This window comes from Callorhinus ursinus, unplaced genomic scaffold, assembly GCF_003265705.2.
Source record: "Callorhinus ursinus isolate GAN/ISIS: 27379988/994484 unplaced genomic scaffold, GSC_fseal_2.0 scaffold21, whole genome shotgun sequence".
Classification (NCBI taxonomy): domain Eukaryota; kingdom Metazoa; phylum Chordata; class Mammalia; order Carnivora; family Otariidae; genus Callorhinus; species Callorhinus ursinus.
The window spans coordinates 14,328,998-14,355,420 of record NW_027397083.1 but is presented as its reverse complement, the minus strand read 5'-3'; the positions used below and the strand labels follow the sequence as shown (position 1 = coordinate 14,355,420).

Genomic DNA, 26,423 nt, shown 5'->3' with positions numbered 1-26,423 from the left:
CTTCTGTGTTATTTTCTTCATCATTCTTCCACCAGGGGACCTGAAATTCAAGTGGCCCCATCAAATGGAGTTAGTGTGGAAGGGGGTAGGGCAAAAGGCCATTTCAGTGCCTCCCCAATCCACACTCCACTCACCTCACAGTCACAATCTGGCCTCCATCCAGGATAACACCGTTCATCTGGGCAATAAAGATGGCGGCCACCGCTTCATAAAGGGCTGTACCGTCCATGTTGATGGTTGCTCCAACCGGGAGGACAAATCTGGTCACGCGCTTATCGATTCCCAGATTTTCTTCCAGGCAACGGAAGGTAACAGGCAAAGTTCCGGCACTAGGGAACCAAGAGAGAAAGAGAGACAAGAGTTTATGTCCACTTTAGAGAAGCAGGACAAAACACAAACCGAAATGCCACCACAAAGTGTTTGTTCTTTTGTTCCAATCAAGCAATGTGACATGCAAAAAGCAGTGTCTGGAGCCAAATTAAAGACCAGCTGTTTGGAGTTTCAAGTTCAATCTTATTAAGATGCTCATAGGCAGCAAACTCTTTTTGTTGGCTCTGGTTTTTGAGATCTACTTAGAGCTTTAAATCCTTTTTCCTTTGATCAGTGTTTCCCTCTTGCATTAAATATTAAAGACCATTTGATTGCCCACATTAATTGAGCTGCAAAAAAAAAAAAGTGTCAGAAAACAATGAGCTGTCAACAGTGAAATGGAATGGGGAATTTTTGAATGACCCATAATTTCATGCTAGAAACACTTTCCAACAAGATGACTACAGGGGCTGCATCCAGTTTCTGGGAATTGCCCTGAGCTAATTTTGAGAATGCTGGACAAACATGTTAAACACCATTTAGCCTGAACCTGAGCTTCTAGCAATTCACTAGGGACCCTCACAGACAGTCTAACTCCCTGATACATGGTCACTGGCCAACTGTACTGTCTTTGCAACAACATAGAGCAAAAAGCACGTGCTCTGTAGCTAATCAAAGACCCAATATGGATAGAGTGACTCCACCCCAACTCATCCCAAGTCTGGGACAGGAATTCATGACCACATGACCCAGCCTCGAAGGCCAGAACCCCTGACATGTTCGTGTGTCTTCTAAATTAGAAGACCTGTAAGGATAAGTGTTGCTGACAGCCAAAATATTATTTCCATGTGGAGAGAGGCTCATGAGAGAGTAAGTGGATTGGCTTCAAAATTTAAGTAATATGGAAAGAAATGTAGAACACCCAAACTGCCATGTGAGTGCTTTGTGATCCATTCTCTTTGGGGTTTGAATGTTTTGTTTTGTGTTTTGCTTTTGGGGGCTTTTTTCTGTTCAAACCTTAGCAAAGTGAATTGGGTGCAGACATACTTTTTTCTATCATGTGTTGACAGCCTTAGTAATGGTTCCCTCCTTCTACTAGTCAGAATTAGGGCTCCCGCCAAGCTTAACATAGACACTTGCCAGAGGTCTCAGTTTCTCAGAGAGTGGGAGAGAGCCATCAGCTTCAGAGAAGCTACTGAGGATGCAGATTCCAGGGCCTACTCAGAAACAGAAACCAGAAGCTCTAAACTTAGGGTCACCTAAGTTCTGCATCTTCTTAAATCACTGACCCATAGGTTCCTAATAATAACCTTAGGGAAGCCAGAGTCATCTTACGGGAACATTCTTTGTGATTTCAGGTCAGGGGTCTCATGCCTCTTCCTTGGTCTTAGGTAGAGGAAATGAATGTTTGGAGACCTCTTGTACCTTGTACCTGGTTGGCTGTACCAGATGTTTTAATGAGACTCCCCCACGCTACCCTTTCTTTGGACCCCTTTGAAGGGTTGGCAGGATGCCGTAACTTGTCTGAAATGGCAGCTGTGGTTGGTGGCCGGGATTCTAAATGGTATGAATCTGAGCACACTTCTGGGAGGACTGGAATATGTTGATTTTTATTATTGCATCCACTTTTCCCACAATGTCATCAAGAGGTCTTCGGACAATTAAATAGACTGGAGAAAATAATTGGTAAATCATGAAAATATTCTCAAAATCATAGATACCCAACCAATCCAACCTGGGACTTAAGAATTTTAACTCTTTCCTGCCCATCCAACATTCTGACATTGTTTCTTTGGCTCCTGCCTCAGCGACCTAATGACAGTTTTCAAATATTGCATAATAACTAGCAGATACTTGACAGTCTTCTTTTTGTCTTTTTCCAGAGTAGTTTCAACAGCATGGACTGATGTCAGCAGGATGCAGAGAGGTGTGTCCCAGGCTAGCCCCTTCCATCAATCCTCCCTGACACCAGCCTGTTGAGAAAAGGGAGTCAGTCCCTTCCACTCCCCCTTCAGTTGGGGTCCAAGGAGGTAGAAAGAATAGTTAGCTGGCTGTACTGGGGCTTTGTGTTTTTTCCCTCTGGTCATAATGGCAGAGTTAGTTCTTAGTATGTGACTCATGCCACAAATTTTTCCTTAAGTGTGTTTTCTTTTAAAAAATGAAATTCCACATCCCGGCAAAAGCCACAGTTTAACCGACGACTAAAGTCGCTTGAAATACAGGGTGAGGAGGAAAAATGGGTCTAGCATTTGGGTTATCTTGGCCAGACAACCCAAGCATTTGTCTGATTTAAATATGAACTTGGGCCATCCATATGCCTTTGGGATCTACCTTGTCTAATTAAAGGTACTAGGATAACTGTCTAGACATTCAAAGGAAAGATAATAATATTTTTGGAAGATTTAAAGATCAAAACCACAAAGGTATTGGAAGAAAATGAAAGTAATATTTTATCATTTTTGGTGGTGATGTTCCTGAGAAAAAAATCAAAATTCCAAATACTAAATGAAAATGCTGACAACTTTGATGATACGCAAATTAAAAACATCTAGGGACAAAAAGCAATGCAAATTTTCAAGATAAGTGTCAAGTGGAAAGGAACATCATTCACAACATGGGACACATGAGTTAATATTTTTATACATGAAGAGAGTTAAAGACAATCAGGAATGGGCAAATTACCCAACAGGAAATGACCATCACAAACAATTCACAGGGTTGGGGAGAGGAGGGGAGGATGGTCAATAAGAAGGCAAAGAGAGGATGCCTGGGTGGCTCAGATGGTTAAGTATCTGCCTTCGGCTCAGGTCATGATCACAGGGTCCTGGGATCAAGGCCCCCATCGGACTCCCTGCTCAGTGCAGAGCCTGCTTCTCCCTCTCCCTCTGCCATTCCCTCTGCTTGTGCTCTTCTGTCTCTCTCTGTCAAATAAATAAATAAAGTCTTAAAAAAAAAAAAAGGCGGCAAAGAGATGTTTCCCCTCACTAGTAATTAAAGAAATGCAAAATCAAGGAGATCATTTTTCAACAATAAGATTGGAAAGTATTAAAGTGACTGATAATATCCAGTGCTGGTGAGTAGGTGGGAAAAGGCAGCCTCGCACACCCAGTTAGTGGGGACATAAACTAAAGGACTTTTCTGAGCAGCAAGCTGGTGGTATGTTTTCACACAGTTAGTGTGCTTACCATTGGACTCAGAAATTCCACTTCTATAAATTTATCCTGAGGGGATCATTGGACAAGCCTGTACAGATGTATTTATAAGGATGCTTGTCACAGTCCTACTTAGTAAACACGCTTTATACGTACATCACAGGGTGGAGGTGGGGTTGTACTGTAGCACCCACAGTGTATTATTATGCCATTTAAAAACAGTAGGAAGATATAAATTGGCAGAACTTTTATAATATGTTGACCAATGAAAAATAGCAGTTTACAACATCTATACATAGTACACATTGGAAAAATATAGAACTATTAACTAAAAGGATTACTACTAATTGTCCCTGGGCAACAGAAGAACTGGTGATGTTCATTTTCTTCTTCGAAACTTTATTCACTGTCTGAATTTTTTCACAATGGGCAAACACCACGCTCATAACCAGAAAACAAATATAAAACTAAACATGATTGTTTTGGGGGGAAAAAAAGATTTACTTTTTCTCCAAAGAGAGGGGGATCTTTATGGATAGAGATACTTAACCATATGAAATCTGTAAGACCAAGAAGGAAAAAGGAAATTTCGGGGTGTTTCCTTTCATCTTGGGAAACTAAACGCAGGGTCTAGATCCCCGGGATTATATATATTTTTAGCATCTTCTGAAATCCCATATTCTACTAGTACCAAAATCTCATTGATGTGCAAGATGGAAATACAAATTTGGTTTCTCAGGTGGTCACCCCTATTGGCCTGTTGGGTCACTTAAGGAAAAGCTGACTGCCTGCTCAGTAGCCTTGGGACCGCTGTCTTGCTGTGTCACAGGGTGGGCACCTCACTCACAAAGCATGGTCACAGGCTCAACAACAAGGACCCGCTACCTATGATTCCAGAGACGATGCTGAGCTAGGGGCTGCAGAGTTTGCTCGCCTTCCCGCCATCTGCTTCATGACCTTGGTCTTAGTTTCATGACCCTTAGTTTTATGCAGAAATACCAATGACTAGGGCAGGCTGAAACAATAAAACTCTTTTAATCTTTGAAATTCTGAATTGCCACGTGTTTCTTATGTACTTGTTTTTGTTTGTTTGTTTTTGCTAAATTCAGTCCAAGAAGATATCCACAAAAAAAAATTTTCCCCCCTCTGCGTATCTCTTCAGTCCTCATTGGCTTCAGATGCCTGGCAACTTAGTTAATGAAGAAGGAACGGACTCTCAGTCAATGTCAAGTTGAATCAGTGCCAACCTGATTTTCTCAAAATCAATGGGGCAAAATGGTCCACTAGAGGTTCATGCAGAGGTCACAGACTTGACTGACTTCTGGTTTTTTTGTTTTTTTTTTTTTTAATCTGACCTAACACATTTACCATGAAAAATCTCACTTTTTCTACTTTTGAAAAACAACTCCAACAGAGCGGTATTTTGTGATAGCATTTTTCAAATCACAGGTGGGAGAATTTCTTAAATAGCTTACCATCCTGTCATATCTTTTTGGGAAACATTTTAAAATGAAACGAATGCTAGATATGGTGAATTAGGCATGCAGATTAACAGCATGCTTTCATCTGGGAAATTTTTCTTTTTAAGATTTTATTTATTTATTTGACAGAGAGATAGAGAGACAGCACAAGTAGGCAGAGTGGCAGGCAGAGGGAGAGGGAGAAGCAGGCTGTCCGCCGAGCAGGGAGCCAGATGTGGGGCTCGATCCCAGGACCCCAGGATCACGACCCGAGCCAAAGGCGGCCGCTTAACCAACCGAGTCACCCAGGCGCCCCTCGTCTGGGAAATTTAATATGAGGTATTTCCAGGACCGTTACCTATCAGCAAACATGTTCATCAGAAAGCTCTTAAGTTCCTAGGAGCCAAAAATCCAAAGCATTTACCTTTTTCAGAAATACTTTAATAATACATGAAAAACATTCTCATTGAACTTTATGGTGAAAGGGTTTTGCAAAGAGGAAGTGGCAGAGAGGGGAAAGGAATGAGCAGAGAGAAAGAAAGGTGATTTCTTGTATTCTCTACCTGGAAGCAGTACCCAGGGCAGTGATCCAAGCTTGGAAAATGCCAGCAAAAAAGGAGAAAGGGTTTTTCCTGGTGACTACAAAGTAAATCAAGGGGAGAAAGATGCCCCCATGGATGATGAGGCCCACAATCACCGTGATCATGTACATCCCCAGTTGCCTAGCAACCACTTCTAAGTCCTTGATTGCAATGATCTTTCCACAAATTAGGCAGGCGATACCCAGGGGAGAGTACCTGAAAAACATAAAAGAAAAACAAAAACAAAAAAACATTGAAGAGATCCTTATAGAATTCACAACTTATATCTGGGCCTTACATGTACCACAACCTGAGGAAAACCCTTCGCATTTCTGTACCAAGAGTTTTGCTGGAGGAAGTCCTCGAGATTTGACAGCTGTTCTTCACTTCAGACTAACCGCACAATCTGAAATCTGTTCAGTGGATCTGGGGGCCTCTGCTCTGATGAAAAATCCAAAGGTGAGCCCTGTTGCTCAGGTGATTTTCAGGAATAGCAGACACTTGCTTTACCATCTCCCAAGTAAGCACCAAGCTTGAGAGGCACAGATGCTTCAAGAATCTTGTTTGGCTTCCCTGTTCCCCCCAACTCCATCCTTGAAAACTGGGAATCCATTTTGAGCTTCCCAGAAAGCTCATTAGCGTTTCATGCAGCTATAAGCTGGTGTTGGTGAATTTGCTTTGTTTTTGCCTTAGACAATAGGAAATTTATTAAAATATGAGAGAGACAGAGACAGAGACAGAGACAAAGAGAGACAGAGAGAGACCTACCAAAACAAGAAAACCCTCTGAGCCAGAGAGTCCATTTAGAGAGATGTGGTTTTATTACTTCTACGTCTGAAAGAATTTCTTTCCGTACTTACTCTACCAGGAATGCTGGCTACCCTGCCCTGTGTCTCAGGCAATACAGTAAGACCTCTGCATACATCACCTCATTTCATTTTTACCACAACCCTGAAATCAAGGTATCATTATTCTTATTTGGCAAATGAGGAAATTGAGGTTCAGAAAAGTTAAGACCAGTCCAAGACCACAAAGCAAGGAAGTAGGAGAACAGTCTCAGCACCTGTGACTGTCCAAGGGTTGTTTTCCCCTTACCCAGCCAAACCACTTTCCTTTTTTTTTTTTTTTAAAGATTTATTTATTTGACAGACAGAGACACAGCGAGAGAGGGAACACAAGCAGGGGGAATGGGAGAGGGAGAAGCAGGCTTCCCGCCGAGCAGGGAGCCCGATGCGGGGCTCGATCCCAGGACCCTGGGATCATGACCTGAGCTGAAGGCAGACGCTTAACGACTGAGCCACCCAGGCGCCCCAAACCACTTTCCTTTAATGAGCAATCGGAGCTCTTTATACATAGGCCGACAGTTTCCCATATACCGATTTATTCTACGTAAACTCCTTTCATGCTTCCATCTTGTTATTGTTTGATCGGGACTTTGGAAACGGTTTACTGCTGTCCTCGCTCGTGAGGGCACTAATTGTGCTCTCTCTCCTCTTGAGTGTGTTTTTCCCATGTTGGGCAACATCCTTTTTTTATTGCCCCATCTGGTAGTGTTGGAGCATAAACTTGTTCAGCCTGCGACACCTTCCGACTGAAATGAAAACGTTTGTGGGGAAGTTGATACCTTAGTAAGAATTATGAACTTATTTGAGAAAAAGACTGGGGGAAATGAAGTCCCAAAATAAGGCCCCCAGCTGGGGTAAGGGAGTCAGCAAAGGGAGACAGACACCTAAGCCAGATTTGCTGGTTGTTTTTTGTCTGTTTGTTTTTGTTTTTTGCAATTGTGCCTGAAGCAAGCAAGCCCTTTCCCGGGTAAAGAAAAGATGTGGGTAGAGGTTCCTGGGTGGCTCAGTCGGTTAAGCGTCTGCCTTTGGCTCAGGTCCTGATCCCAGGGTCCTGGGATTGAGCCCTGCGTTGGGCTCCCTGCTCAGCCGGGAGCCTGCTTTTCCCTCTCCTTCTGCCTACAGCTCCCCCTGCTTGTGTTTGTTCTCTCTCTCTCTCTCTCTCTCTCTCCCCATCTCTGTCAAATAAATAAATAAAATCTTAAAAAAAAAAAAGAGGTGGGTAGAGGAGAGTTATATACACAATTACATAAGACATGGAGCTTGTCCAGCCACTTAACAGCTACATGACCCTGTAGTGACTTAATCCCGTTTTATAGATGTGCAAGTCGAGGCTTAGGCTAACTCCAACTTCATGGGATTGCTGCAAGGATTGCATTTTTGAGCATGCATATGTATGCACTGTCAAAGTCCCACGCCCGTCCCTGTCAGCACCATTCTGACTGCTGACGAAGGAATCCTGTGGTCACACATGTACACCATGTCCTCTCCCCCACCATGCTTAAAGAGCCAAGTCTGAGTTAATGTGGCTTTCTAAACCAGCTCATAGACTACCGTCACCCAATGGCAGATGTTTTTATGAGCAAAATACTTTGTCAAGAGGAACCTTCTGAAAGAGCTGATTTGTAAATGATAAGACTTAGTGAAAACCTTAGAATAACTCTCTTCCCTGATGAGTATCCAGCCTGTAGCCTCCATGTCTTTGAAGGTTGGCAATGTCTGAGGGCTGTTTCCACAGGCATTAGGGAGCTATGTCCTTAAACCCTTGGCTTTCTCACCATTTTACACTCTCCTGGTGTGCCCATGGTCACATCTCCTAGATCAGTGGGGTTGTCTCAGGGGCCAAGTCTTTGTGGCAGGAGGTTGTAAGCAATGAGTATAATACACCTTCCCATAAAGCCAACAAGCATTTATCTTCATAAGCCAAGAGATCAATTCTTTTCCAAGTACCAACCACCCTTAAAGATGTCCAGAAAAACACAACTATGAGCTGTTCTGGGCGCCATTCAATTTTCCTGCTCTTCTGGAAACGCAACTTGCAGAATGGAGAAAAAGTATTTTCAAGGCTCTTTGCCAAGCAAGACCAGCTATCCAGTCCCCCTGGAGAACCCATTTGAGCCAGAGCCAAATGAATCAGAGAGAGGAAACATGTTACCTCCAGGACACTCAGCTTGCTGGGAGAAATATGAGTTTCCACTGTCAGTGGAGAGTGTTACTCAAAGGCCAGAAGGTAGAGTGTCAGGGTAAATAAACATGGCAAGCAGGGACCTTAGTTAACCCAAACATCTTGGTCTCCAGAACGAGAATGAGCATTAATTCAGACAAGGAAAGAGCCTTTATTGTCCATGGTGCCTTTTAGGGCCATTACTTCCCTGAACCTGTTTTCAAAATGAGTAGCTTATGCTTCCTCTCAGGAACTGGAGCTTCTGAGCTCCTGGGTTTCTATATAATTATCTCATTGAAAATGACACTCCACGGAAACGAAAAGGACAAACGCCCAAGATTCAAGGTTACCATGCAAAGTTTCTGAGTTGAAGCAAACAATCGAAGCCATAAGCCAAAGTGCATGAAGAGAGGGTTCCAGTAAGCTCCTGAAGCCAAATGGTACCCAGGAATCACTGCACCCATTTCTAAATTAGAAGAGCATGACTGCAGGGCAGGGAGAGAGAATACCTTCTAGACTGTCCTTAGGCTACTTGTATCTGCAGCTCTGGGCACTGTGGTCAAAGCCACTGATTAATCGAGGACTGGCCTGTCAAGTCTTTTTCTTCCTGTTGCATCATCCATTCTTGCTTCCATCCACTCGGTACCTCTGTGCTTGTCATCTTCAGGTTCCCTCCCACCAAGTTGCCTTTCCCAAGACTGCTCTCCACTCTACCAACAAAAACTCATACACAGAATTTAACATACCCAGACCTCAGTGTCTCTGTGCATTCATAGACACCAGCTTCAGAATCAACCTGGCCTGCTTGGTAACAACGTGGATTCCCCAGACCCACCACATATCTACTGAGTTAGAATTTTCCTGGAGCTGACCTAGGGGGCATTTATATTTTAAACAAGTTTCCCAGGTAATTCCTGATGTGTTTGGAAACCAGTGTTTGAAGGGATAAAATCTGCTCTACAACTGATGAAATGCAGATATCACTTGGTAAGCCTTTGGAAACCACTTATGTTAGCTGCAACTGATTCAAGACCTTTAGTCTTCACGCATTAAAGTAATTAATTCAGGACTTTGAGTCACAGGACAGAGGGTGGATCAGACACTTAGGTGGAGATTAGTTGAGGGACTTTCTCAGTCTTGCCATAAAGGCGCTCTGGTTCTATCCCACACTGCTATTGGTTTCCAATAGCAACGCTAGCCTGCCAGTTTGGGATAGATCCCAAGAGAACTAAGAAATGGAAGAGTCTGTCAATAAAGAGCTAAACATACATTCCAAGAGTTACTTAAAGGTGTTGTCTGTGTTCAGGCTCAAAAAGTAACACAAATCTCCATTTTTCCCAGTTCACTTAGAGACAGGTGTTCTGGCTATCCAAGGAGTGACTTCACTGAGAGTTACTATGTGTGGATTAGAACTTTCAATCAGGATAGAGTAAAAATCAGTATGTAGAGCCTCCAGGCTTGTAGCCCCCCAGGGACTTCCTTTTGCAAGTCAATAAACCCCAACTCATCATGGTAGCCTGCAAGGCCCTATGAGATCTGCCTCTTACCCACCTCTCCAACGTCACAGCTTTCCACTCCCTCACCAGCCAACCACATTGCAGCTACTCCAGATCTTCATTCTGACCCTTGAAAACACTTCACTTGCTGTTTCCTCCCTCTGGAAAATTCTCCTGTCGGTTCTTCATGGAGCTACCTCCTTTCATTCCTCAGGTCTTCCCCAGACAGCCCTCCTGGATCCTCTGGATAGAGTCCAAGCCATACTTCCATCCCCCGTCACTCTCAGTCTCACTGTCCTGGTTACTGACTTTGTAGCACTGATTACCATCTGAATTCTTACTTGCTTCCTTTTATTCTTTCTCTCTTTTCAATAGAATGTAGGCTCCATGAGGGCAAGAATTTTTCTCTGTCTTATTCACCATTATATCACTAGCACATAAAATCGCTATTGGCATAGAAGAGGGACTCAAAAAATGTTTGTGGAGTGAAAGGATGGATGATGGATGGATTATGGATGGATGATTGTATGGATGGATGGACAGCTGGATGGATGGATGGATAATGGATGATGGGATGGATGGATGGATGGATGATAGAAAGATGACCGGATGGATGGATGGATGGATGACAGAAAGATGACCAGATGGATGGATGGATGGATGATAGAAAGATGACTGGATGGATGGATGGTTGGATGGATGGATGGATGGTTGGATGGTTGGATGGTTGGATGGTTGGATGGTTGGATGGTTGGATGGCTGGACGGTGGTGGTGTTGGGTTAACAGGCAGAGAAAATTGAAAGAGTGAGCAGAGATCTCACTTCTCACTTTGTGTTTCTATAGTGGTGAGATTATGCAAAGTTTTACTTTCTGTTTAGATTTTCAGATTTTGAAAAAATGTTTTAAAGAAATTTGCAAAAAATGAGGATATGAAAATCACACTGAAATTAAGGGTTTTTCTCTCTCTCTCTCTCTCTCTCTCTCTTTTTTTGTGTGTGTGAATCAGAGGGCCTTTTAGACTTCTCAAAGAATCCATGAACACAGAGAAACAAAGGCTATGGATTGAATTCATAACAGTAATGGTAATCACAAAATAACAACAATGATAATACTGGTTCATAGAAAGTGTTTAGGCAGGTCCCAGCACATGAGTAAAGCTTTGTAACTGTTGGTCACAATTTCATTCAATTGTCACAGCAACCCTAGGCTGTTGATTCTATGATCAATCCATTCAGATCAGAATGTGGGGTTTAGAATGTATCTAACTCGCCTAGAGCCACACAGTTAGTAACCGGAGGAACCTGGATTCACTCCAGTGTGAAGTCAGACAGAAGTTGAATAAGGCACTGTACAATTAATTAATTAGTTAATAAGGCACTGCACAACTCCCATTACTTAGGCTGTGTAACACTGGGCAAGTTAACCTCTGTGCTAAGTTTTCACATCTGGAAAATGGGGCTAACAAAACTACCCATTTCTGCTAGGTATTATCCAGACAAATGAGTCAGTTAATGCATGTAAAGCAACTGGAACAGTATTAAGCATACAGCAGGAATTTGGCAAATCTTAGTTACGATTTAATGATAATTATGATAATACTAATTAGCTCCTCAGTAATAATTAGGTACAGTACAATAAAAGAGGTAGTACTGAGCACATAGCAAGGATTTCCTGACCCTAAGTTATAATTTAGTAATAATCATTATTAGAATAATAGTCATCTCTGCAATGTTCTATTTTGCTATTCTACTATTCTTACTACCACACAGAGAAGAATCCAAAAGAAGTGATCATTTAAGCTGTGAGGGGGTCAGTTAAAGAGTAATTGACTGTTTTACCCAAAACCTTCCCACACACATCATTATCCAATGCTGACGGGGCAGCTAAAGAATGAAAGAAATGTGTAGAAATGACATCTCATGTCATAGAACACCCTCCTGACTGTCTAGATGAGGTAACTGAACGGCTGTCAGAAATCCTTCTATAGGCCTTATCCCTGACTCACAATTGCTCTGTATCTCCTGGGATTTGATGCTAAATCTTTAGGAGTTTTGGTTTCAATGAATAGGAAACCTTGATCCACACCCTTCATCTCTGTGGAGAAGTGAGCACACCCTTCATCCCATGATTCATCTCATCTCCTAGATTCCTTTTCTTCATGGGCTCAGTAGAAATGACATTGCCCACATCATTGGCATAATACAGAAATATGAACTGCATTTTTAGAGCAAGGATGCTCATTCTGCTAAAAATTCTAGGAGTCCAGGGCAGATCCTAATGTATACTACCAATAGGCATATGCTACTTTATGCATCATCATCTATTAAATTCTCAGCAAGCACAGATGGATCTAAAAGACTCTAAACATATTTTTTAGAGCATCACATTGTGTGTGACTTTAAATTTTCATAAAAAAGAAATATTCAGAAACCTAGGATTGCCTGTTACCAGCATCCTATCCATGTTTTAAAAGTACAACAAAGAAATGATCTGAACAAGCCAAGTCTAGTAAATATGGTTCATGAAATCATGAGGGACATCTTCTGGATCTGAGACCCTTCAGCTAGCCTACTCACTCCTGTGGTTTGAGGAAGAATTTCTACCAGCACATCACAATAAAATAAAAATAAAATGGAAATAAAAAATAAGTCAAAAACAGATTTTTGCCCTTGTAAAGTGGGAGTAGGGGCCAAGGAAAGGAAGAAGAGAAAAAGAAGGTAGAATTTTAGTGGAAGGCACCACATAGAAGTAAAAGAAGATCAGACGAGGACTGGGGAAGGTGGGTAGGATGGGAGCACACAGAGACAGGGAATTTGTAGTCCAGAATTCCTGTGACAGATAGGACACAGATGTCGTTTGGTCTAATAATGGTTTTCTTTTTTTCTAGGCAGGCATACCAGACCATCATAGAGCTCTGGAACAGACGCATGTAAAATCTTTCCATTTGAGAGATATGGGGCACTGGAAGGTTCTGAAGGTGGTACAGTTTCCTTTATGAAGGAATGGACACTCATGCTCTCCTGGGCTGTCCTAGAGTTCAGAACCACTGACCATAAACACACAGGAATTGAAGTAGAGACGGTATTGCTTAGATAATTCAAACAAAAAAGCCACCCACCTATGCATCAAGGATTGCAAAATCAATGGAAACTCCAGCTCTTCTCCCCCCTAGGTATATAATCTTAAGCAAATTAATTCAACTCAATACACTTTAGTTGCCTTTTCTGGAAAATGAGAGCACGATGCCATCTTTGCAGGATGACTGGGATTATAACAGATAAGTATTAAGCAATTATCATGGCTCTTCACAGATAAAGGGAAATCAATAATTGATAGCTTTTATTATTATAATGATCATGATATTGTTATAAAATCAAGATTTAGTGACTCTGGACCACAGTCTTCAATTCTATACAACTAGAGGGTGTAGCCCCATTTCTAAGAGTACTTATAATTTTAATGTGTCCTCTGTGATTTCATTTTCACTTGCATGGCCTGAAAACTGCCTCTTTTTGCTTCTGTCTGAGTCACGAGTCTCCGATACATTGCTTTTGGACACGAGAATATCAGAGTAGCGGTCCTTCCACACACCCTGGGTCAGGCCATATCATTCCTGGGATCTTGGACTTAGCATTTCCTGGTACTGCTCAGCTTCAGTATTACTAGTTGATTTTTCCCGCTTGTCCCTCTTTTTAATTTTTGTTGTTGTTTTTGTGTTCCCACTGGCAGGAATTGGCAAACTTTTTATGTGAAGGGTCAAATAGTAAACACTTCAGTCTTTGCAGGCTACACAGTCTTGGTCAGAACTACTCAACTCTGCCATTTAGCACAAAGCAACCCTAGACAATATGTGAATGAATGGGAGTGGCTGTGTGCCAATAAAACTTCATCTATGGGCCCTGAATGTGAATTTCATATTATTTTCATGTCTGTGAAATATTATTACTCTTTTGATTTTTTGTCCAGCAACATAAAAATATAAAACCCACTCTTGTAGGCCACTCAATGAGTAGCAGAAAGGATCTGGTCTGAGGATGGGCCATAGTTTTCCAACCCATTTTCCAGGGGAAGCTCCCAAAAAGAGATTTTCATCCCTTTCTCAAAGTCTTTCTGGAGAGCCCTTTGCTTGGTCCATGGCCACCCACTCTCTCCTGCTAGGAAGGCTCCGTTATCTTCCGAGGATCCCCCCTTTGGACCACCCCCCCCCAACACGCTGAAGTAAGAACAAGACCACTTACCACATGATCATGATCACTAACTTCATTACAATCTCATTCAAAATGTTGAAGAATTCCACCATCAGCTTGGCCTGCTCTCCCATCTTCCCCATGGCGATGCCAAAAGCAATGAAAAACCCTATCAGACCTGTTGGGTGAATCACATTACACAGAAGGACAGATTACAAAATATGTGTTTCTTCCTCTTTCACCATTCCCGACACAGGGAGCCACCTTCTCACTTGCCTGTTGCCCTGTGAATTAGGCATTTGATTTCACATGGAAAATACCTTTCTCCCGGATAATTATGGCATCCCTTAACATTTCCCACAAGAGCAAGTTGAACTGTCAGCGGTGTTAGTGCCTTGAAGAAAATGAATTCCGTTTCATTCCAAACTCAAAAGGACTCTCTTCTCTCTCCTCCTCACTTATGAAGTCTTGGGTAAGCAGATTCCATAGTACATAGATTAACGAAGGAAGGCTTGTTGGGACTTGGGGATTATCGTGCAAACTTTGGAGCCCACATTAGAGCTGCAGAGACCAATTAGCCAATAAAATCTCTGCCAGGGTTATGTCTATGTTAGTTTGGTGTTAACCCAAATTCATGCATAGCTGGTATGTTTCACTGCAGGAAAATCCTGAGCATAAAAGTATTTTTCTACTGTTATATGCCTAACGTGAGAAGGAGGAACAACGCTGAAGTCAAATGGAAAGCAATGAGAAATCCAAAACAGTTGGGAAACCCCAACTGACCCAATTCATTTGGATTTAACCTATTATTTATTAATTCTTCATCATTCTTTTCATGGTCAAAATGGTAAGAATGCTTCCTTTTTTACAGCATTTTTTTTTTTGCAGTATCATAAAGGCAGAATATAGACTTTGTAACTTTCTAGCCCCTCAGCCCCCTTCTCCCTTCACTTGACATCACTGGACTTCCGTCTAAATCCAGCCCCACCACAGTCTCTAGGGTCAATCCTATCCCCAGGCTGGAAGGATGTGAGGAGCTCTGTCTCCATCAAACTGCACTCGGTCCTGAACCAGCTCTAACACCCAAACTTGGGTCTTATCTCTGTGTTGTCTTTGCCTCATTCCCTCCATCTGAGTACCTGTCCTGGAAAGCTGCCATATACCTTGGCTCCTCCAAGCTGGGCTTGGCTTCTCTTTCCCCAGAAGATCCTCTCCCCCTACTATTCCTTCCCATTCTTGTCCTCAGAGTCTCACCCTCAGCCTGAAGTCTCACGAGCCCCACCCAGGGACTGAGCCACTACATGGCTTACAGACATCCCCATTGCTGCCTGTCTGGATTTCTGATTACCAATCACTATGTGCCCCTACCCCACTCCTGACCCATGATTGTCAATCCTGGGACTCCAATTCTGACTACTTGCATGAACTGTCAATCAATGCTACTGTGCCCCTGGCCACAGGACCTTGCTTGCCCATCTGACATTTTCTCTGAAATGCAGTATGGCCCATCGTCTATACCCTCTCCTTCCTTCCTCTTCCCTACACCTGCCCTATCCCAGTTTGGCAGGCCTAGTTGCCAGTCCTCTCTAGTACATCCGGTTTCCTACTGTGTCTAGTTATGGCTAGAGTCTTGAGTTATTCTGGGCAAATTATAGCATGATGATTTGATTCTTTTAGGGAGAAATTCTTTCTCTCTTAACCTCTAACTTTACCCTTTTCCTAGCTCCCCAAAAACCACTCACTTCCCCACACCAACTCAGATTGTTCAACTATCCTTCACTGGATCCTCTCTCTCTTTGGCAAAAAGAACCCAGCACCTGCACTCAGGATTGTTAATCCCTGGTAGTGAATATTTCTCCTTTTCAGCTCTCAGCCAGAAAGACTGGCAAGTGCCTTACAAGTGAATTATTGGCCACAGAGACAGAGGCTTAGTGAAAATTAGTGACCAGGGAAGAGTGGCCTAGCTCTGCCATCATGTATGGAACCAAATTCGGGCTATTCCCAAGCCCTTCTCTCAAGTCCATGGAGAGGAGTTTGCTAGGTGTGTGGTGAGAAATAATCTGTGAACATTCTGGCTGAGAAGAGCTAGTATTACCTAGTTAATTCCATTTGGAGATTTTAAGAGAAAACTCTCAAGGTCTCAAAGTCTCAAAGAGCTGGCATAAAAAAGATCCCCTTGCGGAGTCAGCAGAAACTGGGCTACATCTATCACTACGAGAGAGAGACGCTGGAAGGAGCAAACTCTTCCGGGAATTGATTTAATGGTTGGGGTTACAGTAGAGCTCAGAAGCAGTTTGGAGGTTACTGGGGAGAAAAATGAGTGCTTCAAGAAGAAAGAGGCCAGAACCAAAGTTTTATCTTCACTTATTGCAATACTTGATCATTGGGACTTTCCAAAGGCGGTGGGGCGGGTGGGGATGGGGGGGGGGAAGTCACCTTCTCCACCCTTAGAAGACCAAGGGATTTGTACATGGGAAGTTTCTCAACAGTCTAACTTCCTTTGGCTTTCCAGAGCTCAGTCTGCAGCTGCCCACCCATGTCCAGCTTCCATGTCATTTCCCTCTGTCAATGATGCCTCACTACAACCACTTACTGGAACTGGGGCATTTTGCTTGAACAAAGCCCCCTTATACTTGGTCATTGGGGCTGTGAGAGTAGTGAGCTGTGTTGAAACTCCCAGTGCAGCCCAGGGTCAACATGACTTCCCAGAATCCACTGAGAATCCAGAAACGGACCATGAAAGTCTTCTGAATGATTCACCCCAAAGTTTTGGCCTCATTCTTCATGTGCTTAACCTCCTCCAGAGTATGTAGAAGACTGTGGGCTCACTTTGGCCCTGGGGCTTCGGAGACAGAGTATGGTTGGGAAGGTCCTGAAAGTTCACACATATCTGGGCAGTGGGTGAAGAGGGGCAGATCCGGGGTGGATGCTGAGGATATTTACAAGCTCTCCCCAGAGGAACTGACCCGCTTTGTCCTCTCTCCTTCCTCCTGTCACCTCACACTGACTGTCAACAATATCTATTGATCTTCCATTGCCTGCCAAACCAGTCAGCTTATCTCCTCCCACCCTCTCACTCACTCAACCTGTTTCCTGCCAGGCCAAACTAAGAAGATCCCTCACTGAAGCTTCTGCTTTTCAGTGCCTCGACAATCCTTCTTCTCTGCCTCTTTCTCTCAATCATTCTGTGTAAGGTAGGTGTCAGGTTATCAAGTTTAGAACAAACAAACAAACAAACAAACAAACAGGATACCCAGTTAAAATGTGAATTTCAGATAAACAATGAATATATTTCATTTTAGCATAAGTACATCCCGTGCAATATTTGGGACATACCCTACACTAAAAAAAATCATTTGTTGTTCATCTGGAATTCACCCTTAACTGGGCATCCAGTACTTTATCCGACAACCCTACTAAGGAGACAAGGGCATTTGATCTCCTAGATGGCAAAGTGGAAGGGCCACTGAGCTGATCCCCTTCTAACCAGCTCTCCCTCAAGTCCTTAGAAACCTTGCTTGCATGGATCCATCTATTTCTCCTGCCCAGCTTCCTTGTTTCTCCGAGCTTAGGGCCAAATGTCCTTCTTTCTTGTGTAGGGGACATCAGTGTAACAGTGGGTGTGGGGTATGTTGGAGAGTGGCCCCAGGGAGTGGATGGGGAGTAAACTGAGCAAACGGGAGTCACCCACATGATGGGAGTCTGCATCCCCTGCGGGCTGTTTTCTTATTGAGCTCCCCCACTCTCCATCCACCTTGGATAGCGACCGTAGCTTGCACCAACAGAGCACGCAGCATAGGCCACTGTGCCCCACAGGTGCAATCTCATTTAATACTCAGAATGATCTACAAGAGAAATGCAATCCATCCCCACTTTACAAATAAAGCTTGAGAAGTGGAGCAACTTGGCCATGGTCAGGTCACCAGTGAGTGGTCCATAAAGGATCCAAACCTGGTCTACCTGCTGAGCCAAAGACCCAAAACCATGGAAGGCTAGGAAGGCTCCATGCTAGGGGAAAAGGGCTCATTGGAATCCCAAAAAATTAAACAAGGCAATCTCCTTTGGATAAGCTCCTTTTTGGCACCAACACCAACACTTTACACTCCTGACAGCATTGTATTTGTTTAAAGATTGTGAAAGCCAGGGTGGGCTGCCCCTGTGCCGAGCACAGCATTAACACCCAAGGGCAGCTCAAAAATTAAAATAAAATAAAAGCTTAAAAAACGAAAAAATTGGATGTGTAACTTCACGAAATGGACAGAGAAAGAGACTTGCCAACCACACAGAGTCAGGCAATGTGCCCAGTGAATGTTAGTCTGCTCTCTTTTCCCATAACTGACCCCTTGCTGCCATGTCCCCTCGTGGTCCTGCTCACTCTCTCCCTCTTGCTTAATCTCCCAACTACCGGTCTTCGTGACCCTCAGGTCGCTCTCTACAGAGAGCCTGCTGCTCACCTACAGAACAGCAGCGACGGGTTTTCTGAGAAGGGAGGCAGTGCTGCTGAGGCGCGGAGAGGCGGGGAGGGCAGGCCATCATCCCCCCACTGAGGTGTACACCAGGTTGCCTACCTAAGACATTCATGCCGTCCTTGAACTCCAGGCCCTTCTTGATAACCACCTTCGCTTCCTCAGGCGCCTCCATCACAGTCTCGTTCAACAAGGAGATGACAGCGTTGGTGGCATTGCCCTCCTCGTCTGACGGAGGTGTCGCCAGGACTTTCTTGGTCACCGTTTGAATCTAATGGAGTGGGGGAAAACAGAAACATGAGAGGTTTGGTCGCCCAAAGCCCAACCACTTACATGTTTTTAAAAGTTCCCAGTATGTTAACAAAATAATTAAGAAATGTCAAAACAAGGTTACAAAAGTTGGGGAATATTTGATATGTCTGTGTTTAACAAAGTGGTGTTTTATTACATAATACAGTGGGAAACGATTGTCCTCATCACATGATAATTACAGGATTTATAACTTTCATTTGTAATGAAGTGTGATCCAGTAACGGGACACAAACTTCAAGGTGGGGCACAGACGTCTACTTCTTTTATTCCCATGATGGTAGCCCTGCATCTTGGAGACAACATCCAGCATCCAACATGGAGGCTCTTCATAACTGCAAAACCAGTTGGACGACCCTTCTTGCCTCTTGGGAAGGGCCCAGGATCTGGTCAAGAGTAGGAGAGTGAGGGTCTTGGCAGGGATCAGGTGATGCTTCATGGTGCACCTGTTTTGCTCCTTTCTGCCTGGTACCTGTCTGGCAGAGTCTTCACAGACTGACTCTCATTTGGGCTCCTTCCAGAGTCATGCTCTGCTGTACATCTCCATCCGGTCACCAGATGTACTAGCTGCCAACAGCTGCCATGACAGGGATGTTGGCTTATACTTCAGAACAAAATGTAAGAAGACCCCACTCCTTCTAGGCAGTGATACCAAGCCTTGCTCAATGTTTCCTAAGCACCTCTGTGCAAATGGCCTCCTAAGAACCTCTCATGCTATTCCTCGACATCTGTGACATCCATTCTATTTTTAAAGGTGCCAGGCACCCTGCAAGCACAGTGCTGTGAAAACTCACATCGGAGCCCAGAGAAACAATACCTCCAAGGGCATTAAAATAGAACTCATGCAGAATCCTAGAATGTCAGTGCTGGTACGTAGTAGGCAACAGATGGCTGAACCCTGAATAGATATGGAAGAGGAGGCATGGGGAACTCAAATGACTTGTCACTCAACACAGAGCTCTTGTCAGAGCTGGGACTTGAACTCAGAGGGCCTGAGTACCACTGAATTCTTCCACTCCCTAAGCTCCATGGATCCAATCCACTGTGCCTGAGCCTAACAGTGAGCAATGCCAAACTGACCAGCTATCCAAAGTGGGAGAGAAGGAGGAGGTGCTCTGTTCTAGCCTGACCACCTGCACCTGTGCAGGGAGGGAGGCAGCTCAGGCTGAGTGTGCAAGGGGAGAACAGGAAGCTCATGGCCCTCTTGGTCTGGGCAACATTGGCATGAAGAAAGAACACAGGAATGATCAGAAGGGAAGCTTCTGTGAGCAACAGAGTCATGCTCCCAGGGGAAATGGGAGGACCAGAAGCCAGCTGTGGACCTGTCCTGGGAATGCTAAAGAAGCCAAGGCTCGAGTTCAAAAGACTAATGGCCATGGTGGTAAATAAATGGTGGCTCTCGGGATCAGGTGGGCAGCCAGGTGCTTCATGTCTGACATCTATCATCTCTTCTGTCAACCGTAGCTCCTCAAGGCTCACAGGGCTAACTAACTGCAGGGCAGATAGCTAGCTAGTTGCTGAAGCAGGATTCAAAATGAGTAATGTTTGACTCCAAAATCAGCTTCCAAACAGCACGGGCCAGTGGCTTAAGTTGCAGGCAAGTTGATAGGGATACTGGAACACAGGCCTGGTTTCCGCCTGAGCTCTTGATCTGAGCCTATTTGGGTTGGACAACGCCATCTAGGTGCCAACTCCAGTCTACCTGAGTCCAAGCCACCAGGGTCTCTCACCTTAGAACCTACAAAAGCCTGCTCACTGCCATTCTCACCCCCCTTCTAGTCTACCTGGAAACACCAGGTATGTCTAGCTACCCAGAGCTCTGTCTACATTCAGAAAATAGAAAAACAGTTGTCTCCCTGCCTAAAACTCTCTTAGAATAAGTACCCGAGTCTGACCCTGGCCTACCAGGTCCTGCCTGAGCTGGACTTTGCTTCCCCCAGCTCACTCTACCTCCCACACATTGGCCTTCCTTCTCTCTGGAGTCACCTCGGCTTGGCAGGCCTCCGCCGCCAGTCCTCCGCCCAGCTCAGCCCGTCCCTCACTGTTTCAGCTCAGGTGTCTCTCCCAGTTACTGCAGAGCCTATCATCCTTCCTCCAGCGCTCAGAGTGCACTTACCTTAATTTTTTAAATAGCTTGTGTATTTACCTGATGTTTGTTCTGGTCTGTGTCCCCCACCCCTGGAATGTAAGTAAGTTCCCTTGGGCGGGGACCCAGACTGTCTCATTGCCTGTGGTGTCCGGTGCACCGTGGAAAGCCTGGCACCCAGGAGGTGCTCAAAAATACGGAATGGACGAGCAAACACAGATCACTGGATTCCCCAGAAGAGAAGACCCTTGTGGTCCCTATCACTGGGTTTGATGGCATGTGGTCAGGCCACACCTTACCGCCCGTTGCTCTCCTGGAAACCTCAGCCTGGTTCACCTCCCTGCTCTGTAAGACACAGGGCCTGCCACCTGGGGAAAGGCAGCCTATGCTCTGGGGACATGCACCTTCCTCCTTCCATCCCTGTGTCTAACTCTGGTCGTGAGGCCCCCCTACCCCCCAGCCAAGACAGGCTTCTTGTCACGTTCAGCTGCATCCCAAGGGCACAGAAGGCATCTCCTGGGCACCTTCTCTCTCTGGTAATGCGATGTCACTGTACAAGGATTCCTTCTCTCTGAGCCGTCTTCAAGGTCCCCCTGAGCCCATGGATTGCTCCTAGTTTAAGACCCCTTTCCTCTAGGCTGCCTGGAGTCCAGCTTAAGGAATCCACATGCTCCCTTACCCTGAAGTAAATAAAAGATCTACACAGGGGCACCTGAGTGGCACAGACAGTTGAGCATCCGACACTGGGTTTAGGCTCAGGTCATGATCTCACGATCGTGAGATGGAGCCACGTGTCGGTGCCCCCTCTCAGCGTGGGAGTCTGCTTGAGATTCCCTTTCCCTCTCCCTCTGCCCCTCCTGCTCCTGTTCTCTATCTCTCGCTCTCTAAAATAAATAAATAAATCTTAAAAAAAAAAATAAGATTCTGGGGCACCTGGAGGGCTCAGTTGGTTAAGCATCTGCCTTTGGCTCAGGTCATGATCCCAGGGCCCTGGGATCGAGCGCCGCATCGGGCTCCCTGCTCAGTGGGGAGCCTGCTTCTCCCTCTCCCACTCCCCCTGCTTGTGTTCCCTCTCTCGTTGTGTCTCTCTCCATCAAATAAATAAATAAAATCTTTAAAATAAAAAAAATTTTAAAAAAATAAGATTCTGATTGTCCTAACTCAAAGGGACAATGACCCTGGGCTTCGCTGGGGGACTAAGGGTTCACACCTCATGAATGTTGCCAGCGGAGGGGTGGGTCCAGGGTGGGGGCAGGGCAGGGAATGGCTCAGCCCCCAGTGGCCCTGCCATGGGCAGCTCCATCCGAGACTGCCCTTTGACCAGACAGGTCACCGAGTGTGAGCACGGCAACACATGTGTGAGCACGGCTCACCACAGACCAGAGCAACGGCTCCAGGTGCCTGCCTGCTTTAGTCCTGCCTCGCTGACTGGGATGAAGGGGTCTCCTTGTACGGAGCATGGGCACGATGGGGCCCAAGAAGGAGGCCCTGTTCCCCCCCCCGCTCCCCGGTTCACAGCTATACTTCCAGAGTGCTCTTTTCAAAATATTAACAGTAGACTGGACACCCGGTTGTGTCCATCTCCCCAAAGCAGGCGAATGCATCTTTCAAGTGGGCTAGCAAGGGGGGCAAGCACGCTCTACCGAGGGAGCACCAGGAAGCACCCCTCCCCGGCCTGCTCTCTTCCCTCCCCAACCAACTTCCCCGGTTGCAATGGTTTCTTTTATTTTTATTATTTTTAATGGAGACTTTTTGTTTTGCTCTTTATTGTTTTTTGTTTTATTTTATTTTATTTTTATTTTTTTACTGAAGTATAGCTGACCCACAAGATTACATTAATTCCAGGCATACAACATAGTGATCTGACAAGTCGATACATTACGCCCTACTCACCCCAAGTGAAGCTGCCCTCCGTCTCCACCCAACACTGCCACAGTAGCATTGACTATATTCCCTCCGCTGTGCCTTTCTTCCCTGTGACTTGCTCATTCCATCGCTGAAAGCCTGTGTCTCCCACCTCCCTTTGCCTGTTTTGCCTATCCCCCACCCCCTTCCATCTGCCAACCATTGGTTTGTTCTCTGTATTTATAAGATTGCTTCTGCTTTTTGCTTGTTTGTTGTTTATTCATTTGTCCTGGCTTTTAGGTTGCCTCTACAAGTGAAATCATATAGTATTTGTCTTTCTCTGACTGACTGATTTCACTTGGCATCATACCCTCTGGGTCCATCCATGTTGTTGTAAATGGCGAGATCTCATTCTTTTTGATGGCTGAGTAATATTCCATTGTGTATGTGTGTGTGTGTGTGTGTGTGTGTGTGTATACACACACACACACACACATCTTCTTTTTCCGTGAAATGCTTTTCTTTAACATGACTCCATGCTATAAGAGCCAGCAAAGTGGCACTGGAAATCAGAGAACACATCCTAACCCAGAGTCATTCGGGCTCAGCAGTGGTGGGCAACAGCATTTTGGGGACAGCTGGGAATGCAAACTTTTCCTCCAGGCAGTCTGTTTCCTAAGTTCATTCTTCTGTGATGCCCTGCAAATGGCTGGAGCAGGTTCTTTGGTTCTAGGTGACTTCCTACGCAGACTAGTGGAAACTGGAGTATATTCTAACCTAACCTGACCTTGGGTCTAGACAACGGGCTGGTAAGTAGGGCCTCGACAGCTCTCTCAGTGGTTCCACTCATTAGAATCATCCATTTTTTAAAATCATAAGGTTTTATAAAAAATTGATCTGCCTGTATGCAGTTGGTAGGAGTATACATTAATACAAATTTTATAGAGCCATTTTGCAACATCCAGCAAATCTGAAATACAAAACGCTTTGGGAAGACATTAGCGTCCAAGAATTTATTTTTTAGATATACTACACAATCATGAAAAGAGAGAGATGATGCCGGAGCCCTGTTAAATAAAAAACAAGTGCAATGCGGTACATGTAATGCAATACCCCTTGGGTTGAACTTTTTTTTCTTTTTTTAAGATTATGCACACATGTGGGGCAGTTGGTTGAGCATCTGACTCTTGGTCTGGGCTCAGGTCATGATCTCAGGGTTGTGAGACTGAGCCCCACATCGGGCCCCGAGCTGAGCACAGAGTCTGCCGGGGTCTCTCTCCCCCTCTGCCCCGATCCGTGCTCGCACACTCTCTCCTGTTCTCTCTTGCTCTAAAATAAATAAATAAATCTTTAAAAAAAGATTATGCACACATGCATACTATATATGTGGAAGGAAACAAAATTCCCAACATGACTAGTTCTAGGGAAGGGAAGTGAGGACTTGACTCCTTAGGGGCATCTACACTGTTTAAACTTTTTATAACCCTCATGTATTACTTCCACAATTTGAAAATACCCATTCCCTGGGCCCACACTAGAGATTCTGATTCTGTAGGGCATGTGTATTTTTTAAATCTACCCCATGAGGTTTTGTTATACTACCAATACTGAGACTCCCTGGGCACTCTAGAGGGTTGTGGGCAAAAGCGATAAAAATGTGCCCTTGGACAGCACACAGAGGGGAACCAAAAAACAAGGAAAGAGGTAACAGGAAAAAAAAAAAAAAGGCAAGAAAGGGGAATCCCAGAGCAAAGAGATGCTAAGTGAGCTGGGGGGAAAAAAAAAGGAAGGTTAATAATGAAAAAAACAAAAACAAAACAAAACAACCCCACGACTTTAATCCCCAAATCCTGCTCCAAATCATCTCATACAAGCTCAAGAGAGAGATAATTAAATATAAGAAAACTGCTCCCCAGGGCTAGTTCACTGAAACACTTTCCAAGTTATTATCCTGATAACTTAGGAGGTCGGAGGGCAAGAGCATAGGAACTTTGGGTTACCTGTTGAAAACAGGCTTGGACCAGGTTTTCAGGAAAGAGATTTCGAATAAGGTCCAGGAAGGCATCCAGGCTGGACACCTCATCATTCTTCTTCCCGGGCCCCAGCTGCTTCTTGAGTTTGGGGTTCCCCGGGTGGATAGCCAAGACCAAGATGACCCCCAGCACTGCAGCAATGATGGTTGTAGACATGTAATAGACCATGGCTCTCGTGCCCAAGCGCCCACTGGCTTTAGCATCCAGGCCCGACAACCCTGGATTGAAAAGACATTGGAAGGATTAATCCTGTGATGCCTCTGTTAACTCCCCATCCCTGCATACCTAGAACATGGCTTTGTATTACTCAGATGCATTCATGGTTGATTAAACCTCCTCCTACTGAAGATTTCAATCCTAAAGTTTACAGTTCTATTTTTTTTTTTTTTTTTTTTTAGATTCTAGAGACCTGGGGAGAGTTGATGATCTCTTGTTCAGAGTTTATAAACCTGATCTTGCTTGTTCAGAGTTTATAAACTGATCAGTGACTACTTTTCGTCAGTCCACAATAGTGAGTTCAAGTTGAATATATTCCATTTTTAATTCTGAGATGATGTCCTTCCCACTTATTTGGTATTAAGATATCCTTTCTTTATGAAGTGATGGTGCCAGTACCTGCTGGTTTCTACTTCTTCTTTTTTTTTTTTTTTAAATGTCCTCACTTAAAAAATGAGAAGCTGGTAGGCCTGGTGACTGATATCAAGAGTCTAGCATAGTGATCTAGCACAGCCCTCATTCCTCCAAGGTGAAGCATGGTGGAGACCCACATTTTCCAACCTAGTGCAGGGGCTGGAGAACAAAAAGGTGGGACTTTGTCTATACTGTAGGAGGTCCTGTGATTGTTAGAGGAAATTCCAAGCCAAGTCACAAAAACTCCTACCTTCACTGGGTTTTTTCCCAGTTGTTTCTTCAATTTTTCTACTTCCTGGTTTCAGTTTCTGCTTTTACTAGACAGAGACATTGTAGCACTTGCTGTGGGGGAGGAAGTCATTGGTGTAAGCTTTCCTGAATTGAGCTGACCCATATATGAGCCACTTCTCCTTACAACCTAAAGTCGGATTCTGGCCAAAAAATGTTCAGTTTCCTGGCCAGCTTGCCCAGTCTAAGGACTGTTAAGCGGGCATGGAGAACATTGTCTCTGGCTTGCAAATGAGCCTTTAAGGTGAAAGTACAGTGTCGCTCAGTCTGGGGCTGAATGATGAGACCTTGCATTCACCGGGCTCACTGGTCAACCAGAGATGAGACTCTAGAACAACCTGGTTTAGCATCTGAATCTCTTGGTGTTTCCAGAGCCTCACTTCCTTTATAAGGGAGAGAGTCCAGAGGGACAGCTTTCTTAAGGTCATCCCGATGGCACCCAAATATCAATCAAAGCCTAGCTTTCATCCTTAACTCAGAGCTCCAGTCTCTAAACTACAATTTATACCCTATTTGAGCAATATCATTTGGTAAGGAAAAAACTGCCAGTATAAGCCCATAGAAGCAAACAAAT

The 26,423-nt window shown here is 44.5% G+C and overlaps 1 protein-coding gene across 8 annotated transcripts in view; it reads right to left on the bottom strand.

The window, feature by feature from the left end:
* SLC1A2 (solute carrier family 1 member 2) overlaps nt 1-26,423 on the bottom strand; it is a 143,143-nt gene that overhangs the window by 28,425 nt on the left and 88,295 nt on the right. For all 8 annotated transcript variants that reach the window (XM_073904761.1, XM_073904764.1, XM_073904760.1 and 5 more), the window contains exons 4-8: nt 24,899-25,149; nt 18,761-18,929; nt 14,244-14,370; nt 5,485-5,718; nt 135-329 (exon numbers count right to left, since the gene is read on the bottom strand). In XM_073904761.1, coding sequence (XP_073760862.1) covers nt 135-329; nt 5,485-5,718; nt 14,244-14,370; nt 18,761-18,929; nt 24,899-25,149 — 976 coding nt within the window. The remainder of the gene's footprint in view (nt 1-134; nt 330-5,484; nt 5,719-14,243; nt 14,371-18,760; nt 18,930-24,898; nt 25,150-26,423) is intronic.